We start from the raw sequence: 17563 nt of genomic DNA, 5'->3' as shown, positions 1-17563 counted from the left end.
ACCTTTTTTAATAGCACTGTGGATAAGGTGACATTAAAACCAAGGTGGGGAATGTCTGATCTCCAGATGTCTTGGCCCATAGTTTGCCATTAGCCCCACCAGGCATGAACAATGCTGTAAAGGATTATGGAAGTTGTGGCCTAAAACATCTGGAGAGCTATGGTTTCCCAACCATACTTTAAACCAGTGGTTCTCAACCTGTGTTTTGGCCTACAACTCCCAGAAATCCCAGGAAGTTTACCAGCTGTTTGGATTTCTGGGAGTTGAAGGCCAAAACATCTGGGGACCCACAGGTTGAGAACCACTGTTTTAAACAATACAGTCAGTCAACTGGAAGTGATATGTCGTACCGCATATATATGCATATGCCCCTGGTGAAATGCCTCATAGTCTTTGTGGGGCATCCAAATAGAGCATATACATCCTTTTTTGGGTGATGTGTGTGGTTTGCATTCCTTTCCTCCCTCCTTCTGCAGAATGTAACACACTTCTGACTTACTGAAGCCTTCTGCATGACTATTCCTTGCTCTGTGGGGAGTGAGTGGTCACATTGCAGAATGGTCCCTTCATAGCAAAACAGTGAAATCAGCATTGAGATCTGCTGGAGTGCTCTGGAGGTCTCGGCGCTATTTTAATCATTTTTGTCTAGCTATGGGGATATAGCTAGGTGTTTCTGCAATCCTGCCTGCTTGACATAAAGCACTGATTGGCCTCAAGGCTGGGAGGTTCAGAGGCCATTCAGTGAGTTGATGGAGTGGCATATATCCATCTGTCGGGGACACGTTGATTGTGCTTTTCCTGCATGAGAGGGAGTTGGAGTAGATGGCCCATGTGGTCTCTTCCAACTCTATTATTCTATTATTCTATGATTCAGCCTAGCTATAGCCAGATTTACCAAGCCATACAGGATTGCAGGATATGCACATGGCTGTACATGTGGATTCAGCTCATTTATTTTATTCCATTCAGAATAGAGAAGGTGAAGATTTTGTTAAGGGGTTACCTTCATGTCTTTATGGACATTATCATGTGGTGCAGAAGGCTAATGAGCCTGCCTGTAAATGTGTAAGTCAAGGTATCACGCAGAAGTTGCTCCAGACTCTTCAGATGTAGACTGTTACTAGGCAAGTGAATAGTACACTAAACTTCCCTTTCCGGTTGGTAACCCACAAGGATGACACCAGTAAATGCATTATTTCTTTCTTTCCAGGATTATGAAGAGGCCATCCTCCTCCTCCTGGAAGGAACTGTCTGGGACGAAGCCTTGAGATTAGTAAGATTCTTTAAAAATCACCAAACTCTTTCAGTTATCTACTAGTTTGAAAAGGTTGTCATTTGTCATTTTATTTTATTTTTTTAAGTCATTTGAGTTCCTTACTGGGAGAAAGCCAAGTTATATATTAAATGAATAAATAAGCAAGTGAAACAATAACAGCTGTGTTGCAAAAGTTATCTTTTCCCAATTCCTTTTCCTCCTACAGATTTACAAATATAATAGAAGTGATATTCTGGAGACCAATTTCAAACCATCTCTGCTGGAAGGTACAATTCCCCTCACTTGGGGCTGTCAAATATGTGACTTATTGTTGTTGTTGTTATATTTATTTATGCCTCTCTTTATCTATCCTGAAGAAGAGTCAAAGCGGCTTAACATAAAAACATTGGCGTATAAATTAAAACACAAATATGCAAACATTAAAACATAATTAAATATAAAGGAAAGGTAAAGGTTTCTCCTGACGTTAAGTCCAGTCATGTCTGACTCTTGGGGTTGGTGCTCATCTCCATTTCTAAGCCAAAGAGCCGGCGTTGTCCGTAGACACCTCCAAGGTCATGTGGCCGGCATGACTGCATGGGGCGCCGTTATCTTTCCACCAGAGTGGTACCTATTGATCTACTCACATTTGCATGTTTTCAAACTGCTAGGTTGGCAGAAGCTAGGGCTAACAGCAGGAGCTCACCCCACCCCGGATTCGAACTGCCAACCTTTCGGTCAGCAAGTTCAGCAGCTCAGCGGTTTAATCCGCTGCACCATCAGGGGCTCCAACTGAATTAAATATAAATAGTACTAAAAAAAATTCACAGTTAAAATAAATTAAAACATATTCAAAGTTAATATATGGGACTAGAGGTTTAAGATTGTCTGTGTTTAGTTCTTTGGATAGGATGTGTACAAGACTATCGACAAGCTTTGCCTCAGTGCGTAGTAAGAGCATGCAGTGCAGTTTGTTCCGGATTGTATCACTTCAGTTTGTAAGGGAAGAGCTGTAGTTTTGAATGCTTCCACTGTATAAAACCGTCCTTCCTATGTATAAGAATGTTAGCCTATCAGGCAGGAAGCTAGCAATTCCTGCAGTGTGCAAAGGTTTTTTTTATCTGTTTAGATAATACGTCTCTTCTTGCCATGTGGGAGAATGTAACAACCTAAACTAAGCTTGCTTTCATGTTGCTTTCTGCTCGATCTTCAGTTCTAAAGACTACTGCTTTGCTTAGAAAGGGTTTTTAATGTGATCCACTTCAATTTTACCGCTTGCCATTTTTTCTTTTCCTGTTACTCTTTAGCTCAGAAAAACCAGTTGATGTTTCTAGAGACTCAGAAGGCATCGTTTTCTCGTCACCGTAAGCGCCTCTCTGTGGTTCGAGAGCTGAAGCAACAAGCCCAAAATGACCTGCTAGGTATGTGCTAGAGATTAATCTTGCTTCATATCACTAGTGAGTAGACAGTCCCTGGTCAAAACTGCTTTGATGTCAAGTGGAGGCCAACATTGCTGTCTGGAATAATTAATGGAAGACAGTGCCATCAGAGGTTGCTAATGTGACTGTGATGTGTTTACAAGCAATAGATTTCTTCAGGCCAAAATGCTGGGAACAAACAATATAGAAAAGGGCTTTTGACTTCATGCTGTTCTTGCAAACTTCCCATAAGTATGTGGCTATCCACTGTGTGAAATAGGATGCTAGAGGCCCTTGGTCTGACCCACCATGGCTCCTCTTTGTTTTCGTGGAGCCCCTTCTACACTGCTATATAAAATCCAGATTATCTGCTTTGAACTGGATCATATAGCAGTGTAGTCTCATATAATCCAGTTCAAAGCAGATAATGTGGATTATCTGCTTTGATAATCTGGATTATATGAAAGTGTAGAAGGGGCCTGAGATTGCAGCTCTCAGACCAATCCAACTTCATTTGAGTTTCACTTGTTAAGTTATTTTAATTGGTCCATAATTTGGAAAATTGCAGAAAGTGACAGCAGTGGTTCTCAACCTATGGGTCCCCAGATGTTTTGGCCTTCAACTCCCAGAAATCCGAACAGCTGATAAACTGGCTGGGATTTCTGGGAGTTGTAGGCCAAAACACCTGGGGACCCACAGATGTCAACTACTGTGTGACAGCAACATAGTTACAGTGGGGAGTGGTTTGTGATTTAAAAAGAATGGGAAGTTTTTTTCTTTCTTCTGCTTGCTGATTTAGGTCATTGGCTTTTGCAGATTTTGAAGCGCCAAATTTTCTGGAGTCAGACCTCTTCTCTGATGCCAGCAGTATGGTGACAGCTAGTGACACGAGTTCAAAATACACCCACAGTAATTCAAGAATATCTGCGTAAGTACTCGTCTTTCCTCATCTTTATCACCCCCGTCCTTGTGTTTTCAATTGTGTGGATGCTGTTGTTGTTTGAAAGTGGAAAAGTGTCCAGTTAGTTATACGTGTTGACATATAATACAAGGTCATGCCTGGTTCTCTTTACCTGGCTCAACATCAGGACACTGACGCAAAAGCATCAAAAGCTCGGGCTGTGGCGCAGGCTGGAGAGCAGCTGCAATGAATCACTGCAATTAATCACTCTGACCAGGAGGTCATGAGTTCGAGGCCCGCTCGGAGCCATGTTTGTCTTGTCTTTGTTCTATGTTAAAAGGCATTGAATGTTTGCCTGTATGTGTAATGTGATCCGCCCTGAGTCCCCTTCGGGGTGAGAAGGGCGGAATATAAATGCTGTAAATAAATAAATAAATAATAAGCAGGCAATAAAACGTTCCTTTTACCATTGTGCCTAGGGCAAAAGGAGTTTTATCTAAACATTTTACTCAATAAAATTGTTTTTGTACATACTTGTAATATATAGAGAGGGTTTTTTAGAGGACTGGATGATACATAAAGGGGTTAGGTGAGTGGCCAAATAGCATACTTCTCCTAGATCAGTTGTGCCAAAGGAAAGATAGATGTGTCTCGTATACATTTGTCTAGATGAGAGCTATACATGCTCATACTCTACTTTACCTTTACTATAACTTCTAGTATTCCTAACCATTGATAAAGCTGGTAAAATCTAATTTGAGTTGCAAAGGTGCCAGGTTGAGAAAGGCTAGCTCATACCATATCCAGGGGTTCAGTTTTCAAAAGTGAGGGAAATGTAGAAGTCTGTACTATGGCGATGCCTCAAAGGGTATCATGAAAATAGACAGTGGTGAGGGGCAGCCAGGCTAATGCACAGCAGCATGCAACTCACAAAAAGTGCTTATTTCCACTGAGTTAGCAAACCTGTCAAGCTGCAGATGAATTCACATGAAGGAATACTTCTGCTGATTGAAGCAAACGTACCCACAACCCAACTCTCTACACATAGAAAGCTAGCTTACTGGAAGAAGTAGTTCTAGCTTCTCCATAACCTGCTAATTTTCTACATTGCAATTTTCTATCCCTTTTCTTCTGTTGGACAGAATTTTCCTGGGTGAAATCTCATTTGTCATATGAAGTGGGTCTAGCCCCAGAGACAGTTTTTCCATTATTGGACTTCTGCATTACATCAATGTGCTTTATATAGAACTATATGTGATTCAGTGGGTCCAAAACAATGCTTCTGCAATTATATTGTGTTGTGTCAGTGGTTTGTTTGCCATGCTGGCTTCCACTTTGTTTTCAGTCATAAATAAAAATGTTTCGATTCATCTTTAAAAACCCTACATGATTTGGGGATAGTATATCTAAAAGAGAGCTGGGAAACATGGCTACCTGATAAAGAGCTGGGTATGTTTAGCCTGTAGAAGAGAAGGTTGAGAGGAGACATGATTGCCATGTTTAAATATCTAAAAGGCTGTCATAAGGAAGAGGGAACAGGCTTGTTTTATGCTGCCCTGGAGAATAGGACACGGAGCAATGGGTTCAAAGTACAGGAAAGGAGATTCCTCCTGAACATTAGGAAGAACCTCTTGACTGTATGACCTGTTCAACAGTGGAACTCTCTGCTTCAGAGTCTGGTGGAGACTCCTTCTTTGGAGGCTTTTAAACAGAGGTTGGATGGCCATCTGTCAGGGTTGCTTTGATTGTACTTTTCCTGCATGGCAGCGGTTTGGACTACTTGACCCATGTGGTCTATTCTAACTCTATTATTCTATGATTTTATATGAGACTTTAGTTGCCATCGGGGATAATGGGAATAGAAGTTCATCAACAACTGGAGAGTCGCAAGCCTTGCAATCCTGATCTATCAGAACGTTAATTCCCATAAGAAATCTGGCAAGACTTATTTGTAGAATGCCCACATTGTTACTGTTTTGGTTTTTGTCTTCTCCAGAATGTTGTAGATTTTTGTTATGATGATTTCTGCTTTTTGAGGTCTTGCATTTTCTTTCTTGTTTTTAAGATGTTTAATTTGTTTCAGTATATAAACCAAGCTAAGAGCTATTAGGAAGGCAGTATGTAATAAATAAATGAACATTTTAGGTTTATCACCTCGGTTGGAGCCCCCTGTGGCACAATGGGTTAAACTCTTGTGCTGGCAGGACTGCTGAGTGAAAGGTCAGTGGTTCGAATCCAGGGAGAGCAGGTGAGCTCCCTCTGTCAGCTCCAGCTCCCCATGTGGGGACATGAGAGAAGCCTCCCACAAGGATGGTAAAACATCAAACATCTGGGGGTCCCCTGGGCAACATCCTTGCAGATGGACAACTCTCTCACACCAGAAGCAACTTGCAGTTTCTCAAGTTGCTCCTGACGCAAAAACTGGCTAGAAGACAAAGCACTTTAAACCTTTCACTACAAGGTTCTGTCTTATCACCATGAACACCACAATTAGCTTTCTGGTTGTGCTTATGACATGGTATTTAATCTGTTGCAGGCGTTCATCCAAGAACCGTCGCAAGGCAGAGCGAAAGAAACACAGTCTGAAGGAAGGGAGTCCCTTGGAGGATGTTGCGCTCCTGGAGGTTTTAGGAGAAATAGTTCGGATAATTGATGGCCTTAAAGGTGAGTCACAGAAGTTTGTAGGAGCTACATAAAGAGACTTTGGGGTTACATGCAGCCCACTTGCTTAATTTCCAATAGATCTCACAACCTCCGAGGATGCCTGCCATAGATGTGGGTGAAACGTCAGCAGAGAATGCTTCTGGAACATGGCCATACAGCCTGGAAAACTCACAGCAACCCAGTGATTCCAGCCATGAAAGCCTTCGGCTACACATTGAGACATCTCTTTGTTATGCCTGTGTCTAAGAGATTTAACTGCTTGCATTATTCTTAATCTGAGACTGAAGAGCAAAACTGCAGATCTGTGTATTAACCAACAGTTTAAAAATTGCATTTAGATTCTATATACAGTAGAGTCTCACTTATCCAAGCTAAACGGGCCAGCAGAAGCTTGGATAAGTGAATATCTTGGATAATAAGGAGGGATTAAGGAAAAACCTATTAAACATCAAATTAGGTTATGATTTTACAAATTAAGCACCAAAACATCATGTTATACAACAAATTGGACAGAAAAAGTAGTTCAATGCGCAGTAATGTTATGTTGTAATTACTGTATTTACGAATTTAGCACCAAAATATCATGATATATTGAAACATTGACTACAAAAATGGCTTGGATAATCCAGAAACTTGGATAAGCGAGGCTTGGATAAGTGAGACTCTTGTGATGACTCATGGGCCTTGTAGTCCTGCTCATGACATTGTAATGCCTGATGAAGAAGAAAACTTGGGTTTTTTACCTTCCCAGTCAGAACTGGAATCTTCTCAGCCAGATCTTTCCCAGGCAGATCTGGGAACCTTGCACCTGCAAGAAAGTTGTGTCCCAGAAGTATGTCAAACAAACCCTGAGCCTACATCTCCCGTGTTCTCTCGCCATGAGTTTTGTAAACAACAGAGGGGTTTGGAAGCAGCTTCGCGCAGGAGTGCGAGAATAGCAGCTAAGAATGTACCCAATTAAGTCTGCTTTTCGTGAGAATCTTTAAGGAGTCAAACATCTGGTCTCAGAGTTTAGCTTTCGTTTCTGGTTCCCAGAGAACTGCTTCGGCGGGAAAGTTAGACTCTATATAGGTGTTTTACCCGCGTAGTAACTTCGCGGAGTCAATTCGTCAGCCTCCGGAGCGAGTTGTGTTTGGACAGCGCGCTCCGATTCAAGCCTCGTTCCTGCTCAAGCCTTGCCTTGTTTCCAGCCTTCGCTCCTGTTTCCCAGCCTTTGTTTACCTACGGACCTTGCCTTGTTTCCCAGGACTAAACCTTGCCTTGTTTCACGGATTTTACCAAGTTATTCCACGGACCTTGTTCTTGTTCCTCGTTACCTTGTTCCACGTTTCAAGCCTTGTTTCAAGTATCAAGTTATTTCCTAGCCTTGCTCAAGTTCATGGACTAAAGGACCTTGTCATCTCCCCTCACTTTGCCTGGCAAAGTGAGTGTTTCGGTTATTGGATTACAACTTTGGACCTTAATATTTCATATTGGACATTGTTTCTTTGGACTAATTTTGACCTTTTCTGAAAGGTCTGCTTCTGGACTAACTTTTACATTTGCTTTTACTAACTTTATATATTTCCTTAATAAAGATATTAGATAGAATCTGGCCTCTGCGTATGGTTATTGGTGCTCTGTAGCCTGGGTCGTGACAGTTTGACTCCGCGCCTCCCTAAGCACCAATTAACCTCGGCCAGAATGTCTACCGGAGCCGTACCTGGGCCGAGCGGCCAGCCGATTACCTACACCATCGACAAGGATGAGGTGGACCGAATCCGTGATAAGCTCAATGCACAGGATGGGGAAATAAAGGGTTTGAAGGAACGCGGAATCCGTCTTCCGGCCATGGCGTTGCCAACCAAGTTTACTGGAGAAGCTTCTAAGGTTCATGTTTTCCGTCGCCAATGCCAAGCTTATCTAGAGGCCCGTGATGCCGAGTTTCCCCAGGAAGACATCAAGGTGGCGTGGATTTACAGTCTCCTAGACGGGCCAGCGGCTAACTGGGCGACGGCTCTGTTCGACCAAGCCTCCCCACATCTAAGGTCAGCGCAACACTTCTTGGACCACCTTAAGGCGACCTGGGGAATCGAGGACAATTTGGAGGCCGCCGGGCACAAACTCCGCCGCCTCTTCCAAGGAGACAGACCCATGTCTCAGTACATAGCCGAGTTCCGAGTGCTGGCCCACAACACCGGCTGGAACGATGTTGCCCTCAGAGGACAATTTCGGGAGGGTCTCAACATTGAAATGCTGGAGGAAATCTCCAAGGTGGATCCTCCCCAAACGCTGGAAGCACTCATCGATCAATGTTTACGGGCTGAAGTCATGATTGCCAACAGAAAACAGTGGGTACGAGGCCAGAGCGGTAGAGCTGGGGCAAAACCCCCCGCTCCCGCCAGCGTTCAGCCGCGTCCAGTGTGGAGACCCCCACCACCATCCCCATACCCCAGAGGGAGCGAGGAGGTGCCGATGCAGTTGGGCAATGTGCGTCCCAGATTAGATGCCGCCGAGAAGGCCCGCCGCCAACGCCTAAATCTCTGCTGGTATTGCGGGAATGGGGGCCACTTCGCCAGAGAGTGCCCAGCCAAAGGGAAGCCCGCCGCCCGTCTTGCGGCGGCGTCCTCCACGGAGACGAAGGCGTCTGAGGCGGCTGGCACACAGCCGGCGGGGGAAGCCAACGACCGGGCGTAGAGAGGCTCGCCAACCCGGTCAAGAAACCCGTTCAAGAGCCGCCAACCGGGGTCCTGTTCCTTCTAGTGGTCACCTTATGGTCAGCAAAAAAGGGACCCGTCATGATCCACGCCATGATAGACTCAGGAGCTACCAACAATTTCATTGATAGAGAGTATGCCGACTCTCTGGGATTACAATATCATGACTTCAAGAATGCCCGTGTGGTGCAAGCCATCGATGGCCGCCCTCTCAAGACGGGCCCCGTAAGCCAGTGGTCGGAACCCACCAGGATGTGGATAAGGGAACATATGGAAGAGATTTCCTTCTTTGTTACTGAGGTTCCCCATTTCCCTGTGATTTTGGGGATTCCATGGCTGACGCTTCACGACCCAAGCATCTCCTGGTCCAACAGAGAACTGCAGTTTCCTTCAAAGTACTGCCAAAACCATTGCCTCGTAGCCAAGGTCTGCCATGCCACAGACACCGAGCCCATTATCACCTTGCCAAAGAAGTACTCCGAGTATTGGGATGTATTCAATGAAAAAGAAGCCGAAAAGTTACCCCCACATAGACCTTATGACTGTGCCATTGACTTGGTGGAGGGGGCCCCGATCCCGCGAGGGCATCTCTACTCCCTGACTGAACCAGAGCAAGAAGCTCTCAGGGAATTCATAGAGACAAACCTTCGCAAGGGATTCATCAGACCCTCTCAATCCCCAGCCGCCTCCCCAGTGATGTTTGTGAAGAAGAAGTCAGGGGAATTACGCTTGGTGGTGGACTACAGAGCATTGAATAATATCACCAAGCGGAACAGCTATCCCCTGCCCTTAATCTCGGATCTACTAGACCGACTTCGAGGAGCCAAGGTTTACACCAAGCTGGATCTTCGGGGAGCTTACAACTTAGTTCGCATCAGAGAAGGGGACGAGTGGAAGACCGCCTTCCAGACCAAATTCGGATTATTCGAGTCCCGAGTTATGAATTATGGATTATGCGGAGCTCCCGCAACGTTCCAGCATTTTGTCAATGACATTTTCCAGGACTATCTAGATAGGTTCTTGATAATCTACCTGGACGATTTTTTGGTGTTTTCTAGATCACAATCAGAACATGAGAACCACGTCAAAATGGTGTTACAACGATTGCGGGATCATGGACTTTATGCCAAGCTGGAAAAATGCGCTTTTGATCTACAAGAGGTAGATTTCCTTGGATACCGTATCTCGCCTCTAGGGCTCTCCATGGATCCAGCCAAGGTTTCAGCAGTATTGGAATGGCGGGCGCCAACTAACAAGAAGGAGGTGCAGCGATTCTTGGGGTTCGCGAACTATTACCGCAAGTTCATTCCAGATTTTGCCCGCTGGTCTGACCCAATCACTAGCTGCATCCGTGGAAAACAGCCCTTCCGCTGGACTGATCAAGCAGAGAAAGGGTTCCAGCAACTAAAGAAATTATTCACATCCCAGCCAATCCTTCAGCATCCAGATCCTGAAACCCTTTTTGTGGTGCAAGCGGACGCCTCTGATGTGGCAATTGGGGCTGTGCTCCTACAACCGGTGGGAGATCACCTTCATCCTTGTGCCTATTATTCTCGTCAACTAACCGCACCAGAGAGGAACTATACCATTTGGGAAAAAGAACTATTAGCCATAAAGGCAGCTTTTGAAACTTGGAGACATTGGCTAGAAGGGGCCAAATTTCCCATTGAAGTCCACACTGATCATCGGAATCTAGAACATCTAAGAACTGCCCGCAAGCTAAATCAAAGGCAGCAACGTTGGGCTTTATTCTTTGAACGTTTCAACTTCCAGATTCATTATGTGACCCCAGCCCAAACCAAGCAAGCAGACGCCCTGTCACGTAAACCGGAATACGCTGCAGGACGCAAGGAGACCTTTGAATCCCAACTACTACAACCCGAGAACTTTGCCACGCTCACAGTGGGGAACACCAAATCCACTCCCATTGATTCAACTCCCTCTACTCCAGGGCCCATCTGTGCTCAAGAAATCAGGGCTAGTCAGCAAGCAGATGCCTGGGCGCAGGACCAACTTCGTCAAGGTCTGCATTTTCCCTTTTCGCTTAAAGATGGACTGCTTTGCTATAGAAATCATGTTTATATCCCACCCGGACCGGGCAGGGAAAAAGCACTTCGTCTGTGTCATGACTGCAAACCAGCAGGGCATTTCGGACTATTTAAAACCATGCATTTGATCCTAAGAGATTTCTGGTGGCCCAAGATCCGCAAGGATGTGGAAAAATATGTTAACACCTGCCCAGTATGCCAGCGCTCCAAGATAAGAAGGGAGAAGCCCTCAGGGCTTCTACACCCCCTTCCTAACCCATCTCGCCCATGGGAAATAATTTCTGCGGATTTTATCACTGACTTACCACCTTCCTGTGGATTCACCACGATCCTAGTGGTGGTGGACCTTTTCACCAAGTTAGCCCATTTCATTCCCTGTGAAGGTCTTCCCACGGCCCAAGAGACTGCAGATTTATTCCTCCAACATGTTTTCAGACTACATGGATTGCCCAAGAGTTTGGTCACAGACCGTGGATCCCAATTCACCTCTCGTTTCTGGAAGGCACTACAAAAACTATTGGGCATAGACTCTCGTTTATCTTCAGCTCATCATCCCCAAACGGATGGGCAAACGGAGCGCACCAATGCCACTTTGGAACAGTACCTTCGCTGTTATGTAAACTACCAACAGGACAATTGGGCTTCTCTGTTACCACTGTCGGAATTTGCCTACAACAATGGAGTCCAGGCTTCTACAAAAGAAACGCCGTTCTTTGCAAACTACGGCTTCCATCCACGTTTCTTTCCCCCTGTCATTGAAACTTCAGAAGTTCCCGCAGCAGAAGATTGGCTGCAGGAACTCACAGCGGTGCAACAACTTTTGCTCCAGCAACTGGAACAAGCCAAGGAGGACTATAAACGTCACGCGGACAAACATCGCCAGCCGGGCCCCGAAATCAAGGTAGGAGATCGGGTTTTTCTGTCCACTCGCTTTTTGCCCTCCCATCGCCCTTGCCGGAAGTTAGATGCCCGTTTCATTGGCCCCTATCCAGTGGTGGCGCAATTAAACCCCGTGACTTTCAAGCTCCAACTTCCGCGTTCAATGCGCATTCACCCAGTGTTTCACCGCTCCCTGCTCCTTCCGGCGGATGGTGTGCGGCCAGATGTAGACCGGCCGGCCCCCGTCCCTATTTTGGTGGATGGGGAGGACGAGTTCGAGGTTCAGGACATTTTGGATTCTCGCTTTCACCGCCGCCGCCTGCAATATCTCATTGACTGGGTGGGTTTTGGCCCTGAGGAACGCTCTTGGGAAGACGCCTCCACAGTCCATGCTCCTGATCTAACCCGTCGCTTTCATCAGACCTATCCCGCCAAGCCACGACCTCGCGCCTCGGGGAGAGAGTCCCAGTTTGGGAGGGGCCTTGAGGAGGGGGATAGTGTGATGACTCATGGGCCTTGTAGTCCTGCTCATGACATTGTAATGCCTGATGAAGAAGAAAACTTGGGTTTTTTACCTTCCCAGTCAGAACTGGAATCTTCTCAGCCAGATCTTTCCCAGGCAGATCTGGGAACCTTGCACCTGCAAGAAAGTTGTGTCCCAGAAGTATGTCAAACAAACCCTGAGCCTACATCTCCCGTGTTCTCTCGCCATGAGTTTTGTAAACAACAGAGGGGTTTGGAAGCAGCTTCGCGCAGGAGTGCGAGAATAGCAGCTAAGAATGTACCCAATTAAGTCTGCTTTTCGTGAGAATCTTTAAGGAGTCAAACATCTGGTCTCAGAGTTTAGCTTTCGTTTCTGGTTCCCAGAGAACTGCTTCGGCGGGAAAGTTAGACTCTATATAGGTGTTTTACCCGCGTAGTAACTTCGCGGAGTCAATTCGTCAGCCTCCGGAGCGAGTTGTGTTTGGACAGCGCGCTCCGATTCAAGCCTCGTTCCTGCTCAAGCCTTGCCTTGTTTCCAGCCTTCGCTCCTGTTTCCCAGCCTTTGTTTACCTACGGACCTTGCCTTGTTTCCCAGGACTAAACCTTGCCTTGTTTCACGGATTTTACCAAGTTATTCCACGGACCTTGTTCTTGTTCCTCGTTACCTTGTTCCACGTTTCAAGCCTTGTTTCAAGTATCAAGTTATTTCCTAGCCTTGCTCAAGTTCATGGACTAAAGGACCTTGTCATCTCCCCTCACTTTGCCTGGCAAAGTGAGTGTTTCGGTTATTGGATTACAACTTTGGACCTTAATATTTCATATTGGACATTGTTTCTTTGGACTAATTTTGACCTTTTCTGAAAGGTCTGCTTCTGGACTAACTTTTACATTTGCTTTTACTAACTTTATATATTTCCTTAATAAAGATATTAGATAGAATCTGGCCTCTGCGTATGGTTATTGGTGCTCTGTAGCCTGGGTCGTGACAACTCTACTGTATAATGGGTTTCTTCTAAATTTTTCCCCAAGGTGAAATGCACAGCCTTTTGAAGTATCTAGTCCTTTTTGGCTATGATGGGCAAGCCCAGGAGTTACAGCAAGCTTTTGATGAGATCCTTCAACTGACAGAGCACTCCATCCTGGAAATCTGGAGCCCAGGCCTACAGCAGTTCCCAGCCAATACAGTAAGAACCCAGTTCCTAACTCTGTGTCCTATTCTGATGCTGTTGAGGGATTCATCTCTCCTACGTGGCTCAGCCTTGCCTCCTGGAATCTTACGGGGAAGGGATGATCTCTGGGCTTTGTCTGGAAAGAGTAGGAGACATTCTTTTGCACATTTCTCCCAGTCATGTTGGGGATGCCAAGCCTAATGTATTCAGCCAGGGTTTCCAGTAGTCAGGTTTGCTCCTCCTCTCCTGGACAACAGGACAGAAGAAGAGAAGCTGGCTGTGTACACTTACCATTTCCTGTAAGGACTGGCTTTGGTCCTCCTCCTCAGTCACTGAAGTAGCCAGAGACCCAGTCATGTCAGGGAGTATGGCCATGTTCCTGCAAAAGCATTGGAATTGGAGGGAAGGTATATTCTCTTAAAAATTACCAGGGCCCTTCCTTGCACAGTGCTAAGGACCAGTGTGTATAACTGAATAGACTCTCAGTTATGCCTGCCATAGATGTGGGTGAAATGTCAGCAGAGAATGCTTCTGGAACATGGCCATACAGCCCAGAAAACGCGCAGCAACCCAGTGATTCCAGCCATGGTGCTCATGGGGATTGGTAGATACTGGATAACTAGTTTCCGGTTACTTGAGAGTTATTATTAAAAGTAAGCTACTACTTCCTGGTGGATGTCAGGTGATGCAAAACCGGATAATAGTATATTTTCTCTAGCGATGTTGGGCGTAGAAATCCTGTGATAATACAGCATGTCTCTTTAAGTCATGTCTACTGTTTTAACATGGTGAGATGTATTCCACATTGGGCATGTATATTCAGCAGCTGAGTAGTAAAGCGCAAGGGCAGATGTCTTCACTGTGTCTGGTTGTGATCCCCAGGTTGTGCCAGTCAGCTTTCATATGATATTATTTCTACCACCCAGTTTTTGCCTGATAGTCAGGCTGTGCTTCTTGTAAGTCAGAGCACAGTCCAGAGTAACTCCCAGGTATTTTGGTGTGATGCAATGTTCCAATGAGATTCCTTCCTAGTTAACCCTCAGAGCGCGAGATGCTTGTCTGTTCCTAAAGTGAAAAGCACCCGTCTGTGTTTTAGATGGACTAGGAATCAGATAGATTTCCCTGTAATAGACAATAAGAGCTCCTATAGCTTTGGAGAGCTTCTGTTCAAACATTTCAAAGCTCCCTGCTTGAGCAGTGATGGCACGATCGTCAGCATAGATGAAACTTTCTGTCCCTTCTTGCTATTGCTGGTCATTTGTGTAAATGTTCAACATTGATAGAGCAATCACGCTCCCCTGAGGCAGGCCGTTTATCTGTTTTCACCATCTGCTTCTCTGAGGCTGGAACTCAACAAAAAGTTCCTGTTTTGTAGCAGATTGCCTATGAAGTGGATGAGATGGTAATCCTTTGTGATATTATAAATTTTTCTCAGGAGAAGGCAATGATTTACAGTATCATATACTGCTGACAGGTCTATGAAGACAGCTCCTGTAATCTGCTGCCTTTCAAAACCATATTCTATGTGCTGAGTCAGGTTCAACATTTGTGATGTGTAGCTTTCCCCATCTTCTGTTTGGATATCAGCCAGCATGCCAATGGCTAAATCAAGAAATAGCATCTTAAGATCTACAGAGATATTCGCAGGAACACCTCAGCAAGCGAGAGTCCAAAAGTGGCAGGCTAAAACCTGGAGCCTCAATCAGTGGCTGAGACCAGATGAAAAACTCCCTTCTGGGCACACAGAAGACTGGGTGACGTGGAAAGTTGTGTCCTCTGGCACCACGAGATGCAGAGCCAATCTTACGAAATGGGGCTACAAAGTGGAGTTCACAACATGCAAGTGTGGAGAAGAGCAAACCACAGACCACTTACTACAATGCAGCCTGAGCTCTGCCACATGCACAATGGAGGACCTTCTTACAGTGATACCAGAGGCACTCCCAAGTGGCCAGCTTCTGATCAAAGGAAATTTAGTATCATGCCAAGTTTTTAACTTTATGGATTTTTAAAAATACATTATAACTGTATTCTTAATTCGCTTCTGACACGATAAATAAAACTAAAAGTAGGCCTAATATCCCATAGTATACCATACAAATCTACTGTATAATTCATGCTTTCAAAAAGAAACTGTCTTTAATATGATGTGTTTCTATTGAAGCAGCAGCTATGGGCTCTTGACCTATTTCCAATTCAGGATCCTATGTCATTTTTATACATTTTGCCCCAGAGTTAGAAGTAAATACTGGAGCTATAGTCATTTTACTCCGATAGCACTTTGAAAGAGCTGTAGCTGGTAAGGAGGTATCAGCATTAGAACAGGGATGGGAATAATGGAGCTCTCTAGATGTTACTGGATTGCAGTTCCTAGGAGTCAATTGTGAGGAATGCTGGGAGTTGTGGTTCCAGAACTGGACAGCCTATGATTCTGCACTCAGGATCTGTAAGACAATAACTGCCTTCGAGTGATTTATTGTATAAAATGCCAGGAAGTATAGCAAGTTGTAATTTTAATATTATTTGTAGACTAATGTATTTCCTTTTGTCCTTTTCTTGACATTTTAGATCCTGGGTCCCAATTCAACTGCAAATAGCATTAGTGCTGCTTATAGTCAACAGAAAGCACTGGATCCCATAGCACAAGGTGAGAGAAATATATGCACTGCACAAAACCCACATTCTGTTAGTGCCATGTCCAGATGTAAATTGCACTGTGTGTGCAGGGGTTTTTTTTGGAAAATAAGCAATGGTCCTATTCAGACAGGGCAAGCAGAGTTGCAGTGATGGACTGTTACGCATGCAGCAGCACATTAAAGTATATAGAGTGACATACAAATACCTAGTCTCTATTCAATGCATATTGAAATCACACAATGGGTTGTCAGCCATTCATGTTGTGGTTGTTGGATTCCTTAAGTGGTTACGATATATGGTGACGCTATTATGGGGTATGTGACTTGCCTAAGGTCATCCAGTGGGTTTCAATGGCTAAGCAGGGAATGAAAGATCATGTTATGTTGGTCGGCAGACATGTGTTTGCTCATTGCACAATTATGGTTATCTCTTTATTTGGTTTCTCTTTTGCAGATGTTGAGTTCTTTATACCTCCCAAATTCAACAAAAATATCCAGTGGAAGTTGAACCTTCTCCAATAATCCAGACTCTTTCATTGTTGATGGTCTGAGGGTCTGCATTTAGGCAAACATTTCCTCTCAAGTATTTTCCCAAGACTATGCAGAAGATTGATCATGGCTCCTGAAGTGACAAAGGACTAAAAACTAAACTTGTTGTATATGTCTTATTATGGCTTTTATTATTATCTTCTGTTTTCCTCAATACTACCTGGATAATCAGAGCACTGTTAAAACATACAAATGACAAAAAATACAACCTGTTATTTTGGAACTGTTTTCATTGTGTTTCTCAAACAACATTTCTGCCATTTTTGCCAGTTGATATCTCAAATGATTAAGTAGGGCAAATATGAGTAGCCTTTTTAAAAAGTGCTTAGCTCAATACTGGATACAGATAGTTAACTTGTATGATGAAGGCAAGTCCTCCATGCCAGCCGGTTTTTTTAAAAAAACCCTCTTGAACTCAAGTCTTCACACAAGTACAAAATTACAGCTGATTTACAGATATTAAAGCATCCTTTTTTTTTCCAACTCCCCAAATCCTGACCCTTCTTTTACTAAAGACAGTGGTGAAAAAAATTCAAATTGCTGGGAGTGGGATTGTTTACGTCCCCTCATAACAAAAATCAGCCAAAATTAAACGTAACACCGAAAGTGTGACAGGGAAAATTGTTCTGTTTGATGTAACCTACTTGGCAGAGGCAAAAACTGTTTCCAGCATACTTGCTCACTTGTTTTATGCTACGTATAGCAAGGTCAACAATGGTTATTCATCTGCTTGATCAGTCTCCCAGCTAAAGTTTAGGCCTTATGACTGCAAAGATTTGCTTAAAAGGATGTATAAAACATTTGTGGCATAAACGTGGAATTTGCGACACATCTGGATAATTCTGGTTAATTCTGTCATAGCACA

At 44.5% G+C, this 17563-nt stretch overlaps 1 protein-coding gene across 2 annotated transcripts in view; it reads left to right on the top strand.

The window, feature by feature from the left end:
- elp1 (elongator acetyltransferase complex subunit 1) overlaps positions 1-16921 on the top strand; it is a 78414-nt gene extending 61493 nt beyond the window's left edge. For both annotated transcript variants that reach the window (XM_062971721.1, XM_062971720.1), the window contains exons 30-37: positions 1211-1273; positions 1482-1542; positions 2563-2676; positions 3490-3601; positions 6111-6238; positions 13374-13528; positions 16082-16160; positions 16604-16921. In XM_062971721.1, coding sequence (XP_062827791.1) covers positions 1211-1273; positions 1482-1542; positions 2563-2676; positions 3490-3601; positions 6111-6238; positions 13374-13528; positions 16082-16160; positions 16604-16671 — 780 coding nt within the window. In that variant the 3' untranslated portion in view covers positions 16672-16921. The remainder of the gene's footprint in view (positions 1-1210; positions 1274-1481; positions 1543-2562; positions 2677-3489; positions 3602-6110; positions 6239-13373; positions 13529-16081; positions 16161-16603) is intronic.
- Positions 16922-17563: the final 642 nt, after the last annotated feature.

Source organism: Anolis carolinensis, chromosome 2 (genome assembly GCF_035594765.1).
Source record: "Anolis carolinensis isolate JA03-04 chromosome 2, rAnoCar3.1.pri, whole genome shotgun sequence".
NCBI lineage: Eukaryota > Metazoa > Chordata > Lepidosauria > Squamata > Dactyloidae > Anolis > Anolis carolinensis.
The sequence above is the reverse complement of the archived record's forward strand: the minus strand, read 5'-3'. Positions and strand labels throughout refer to the sequence as shown.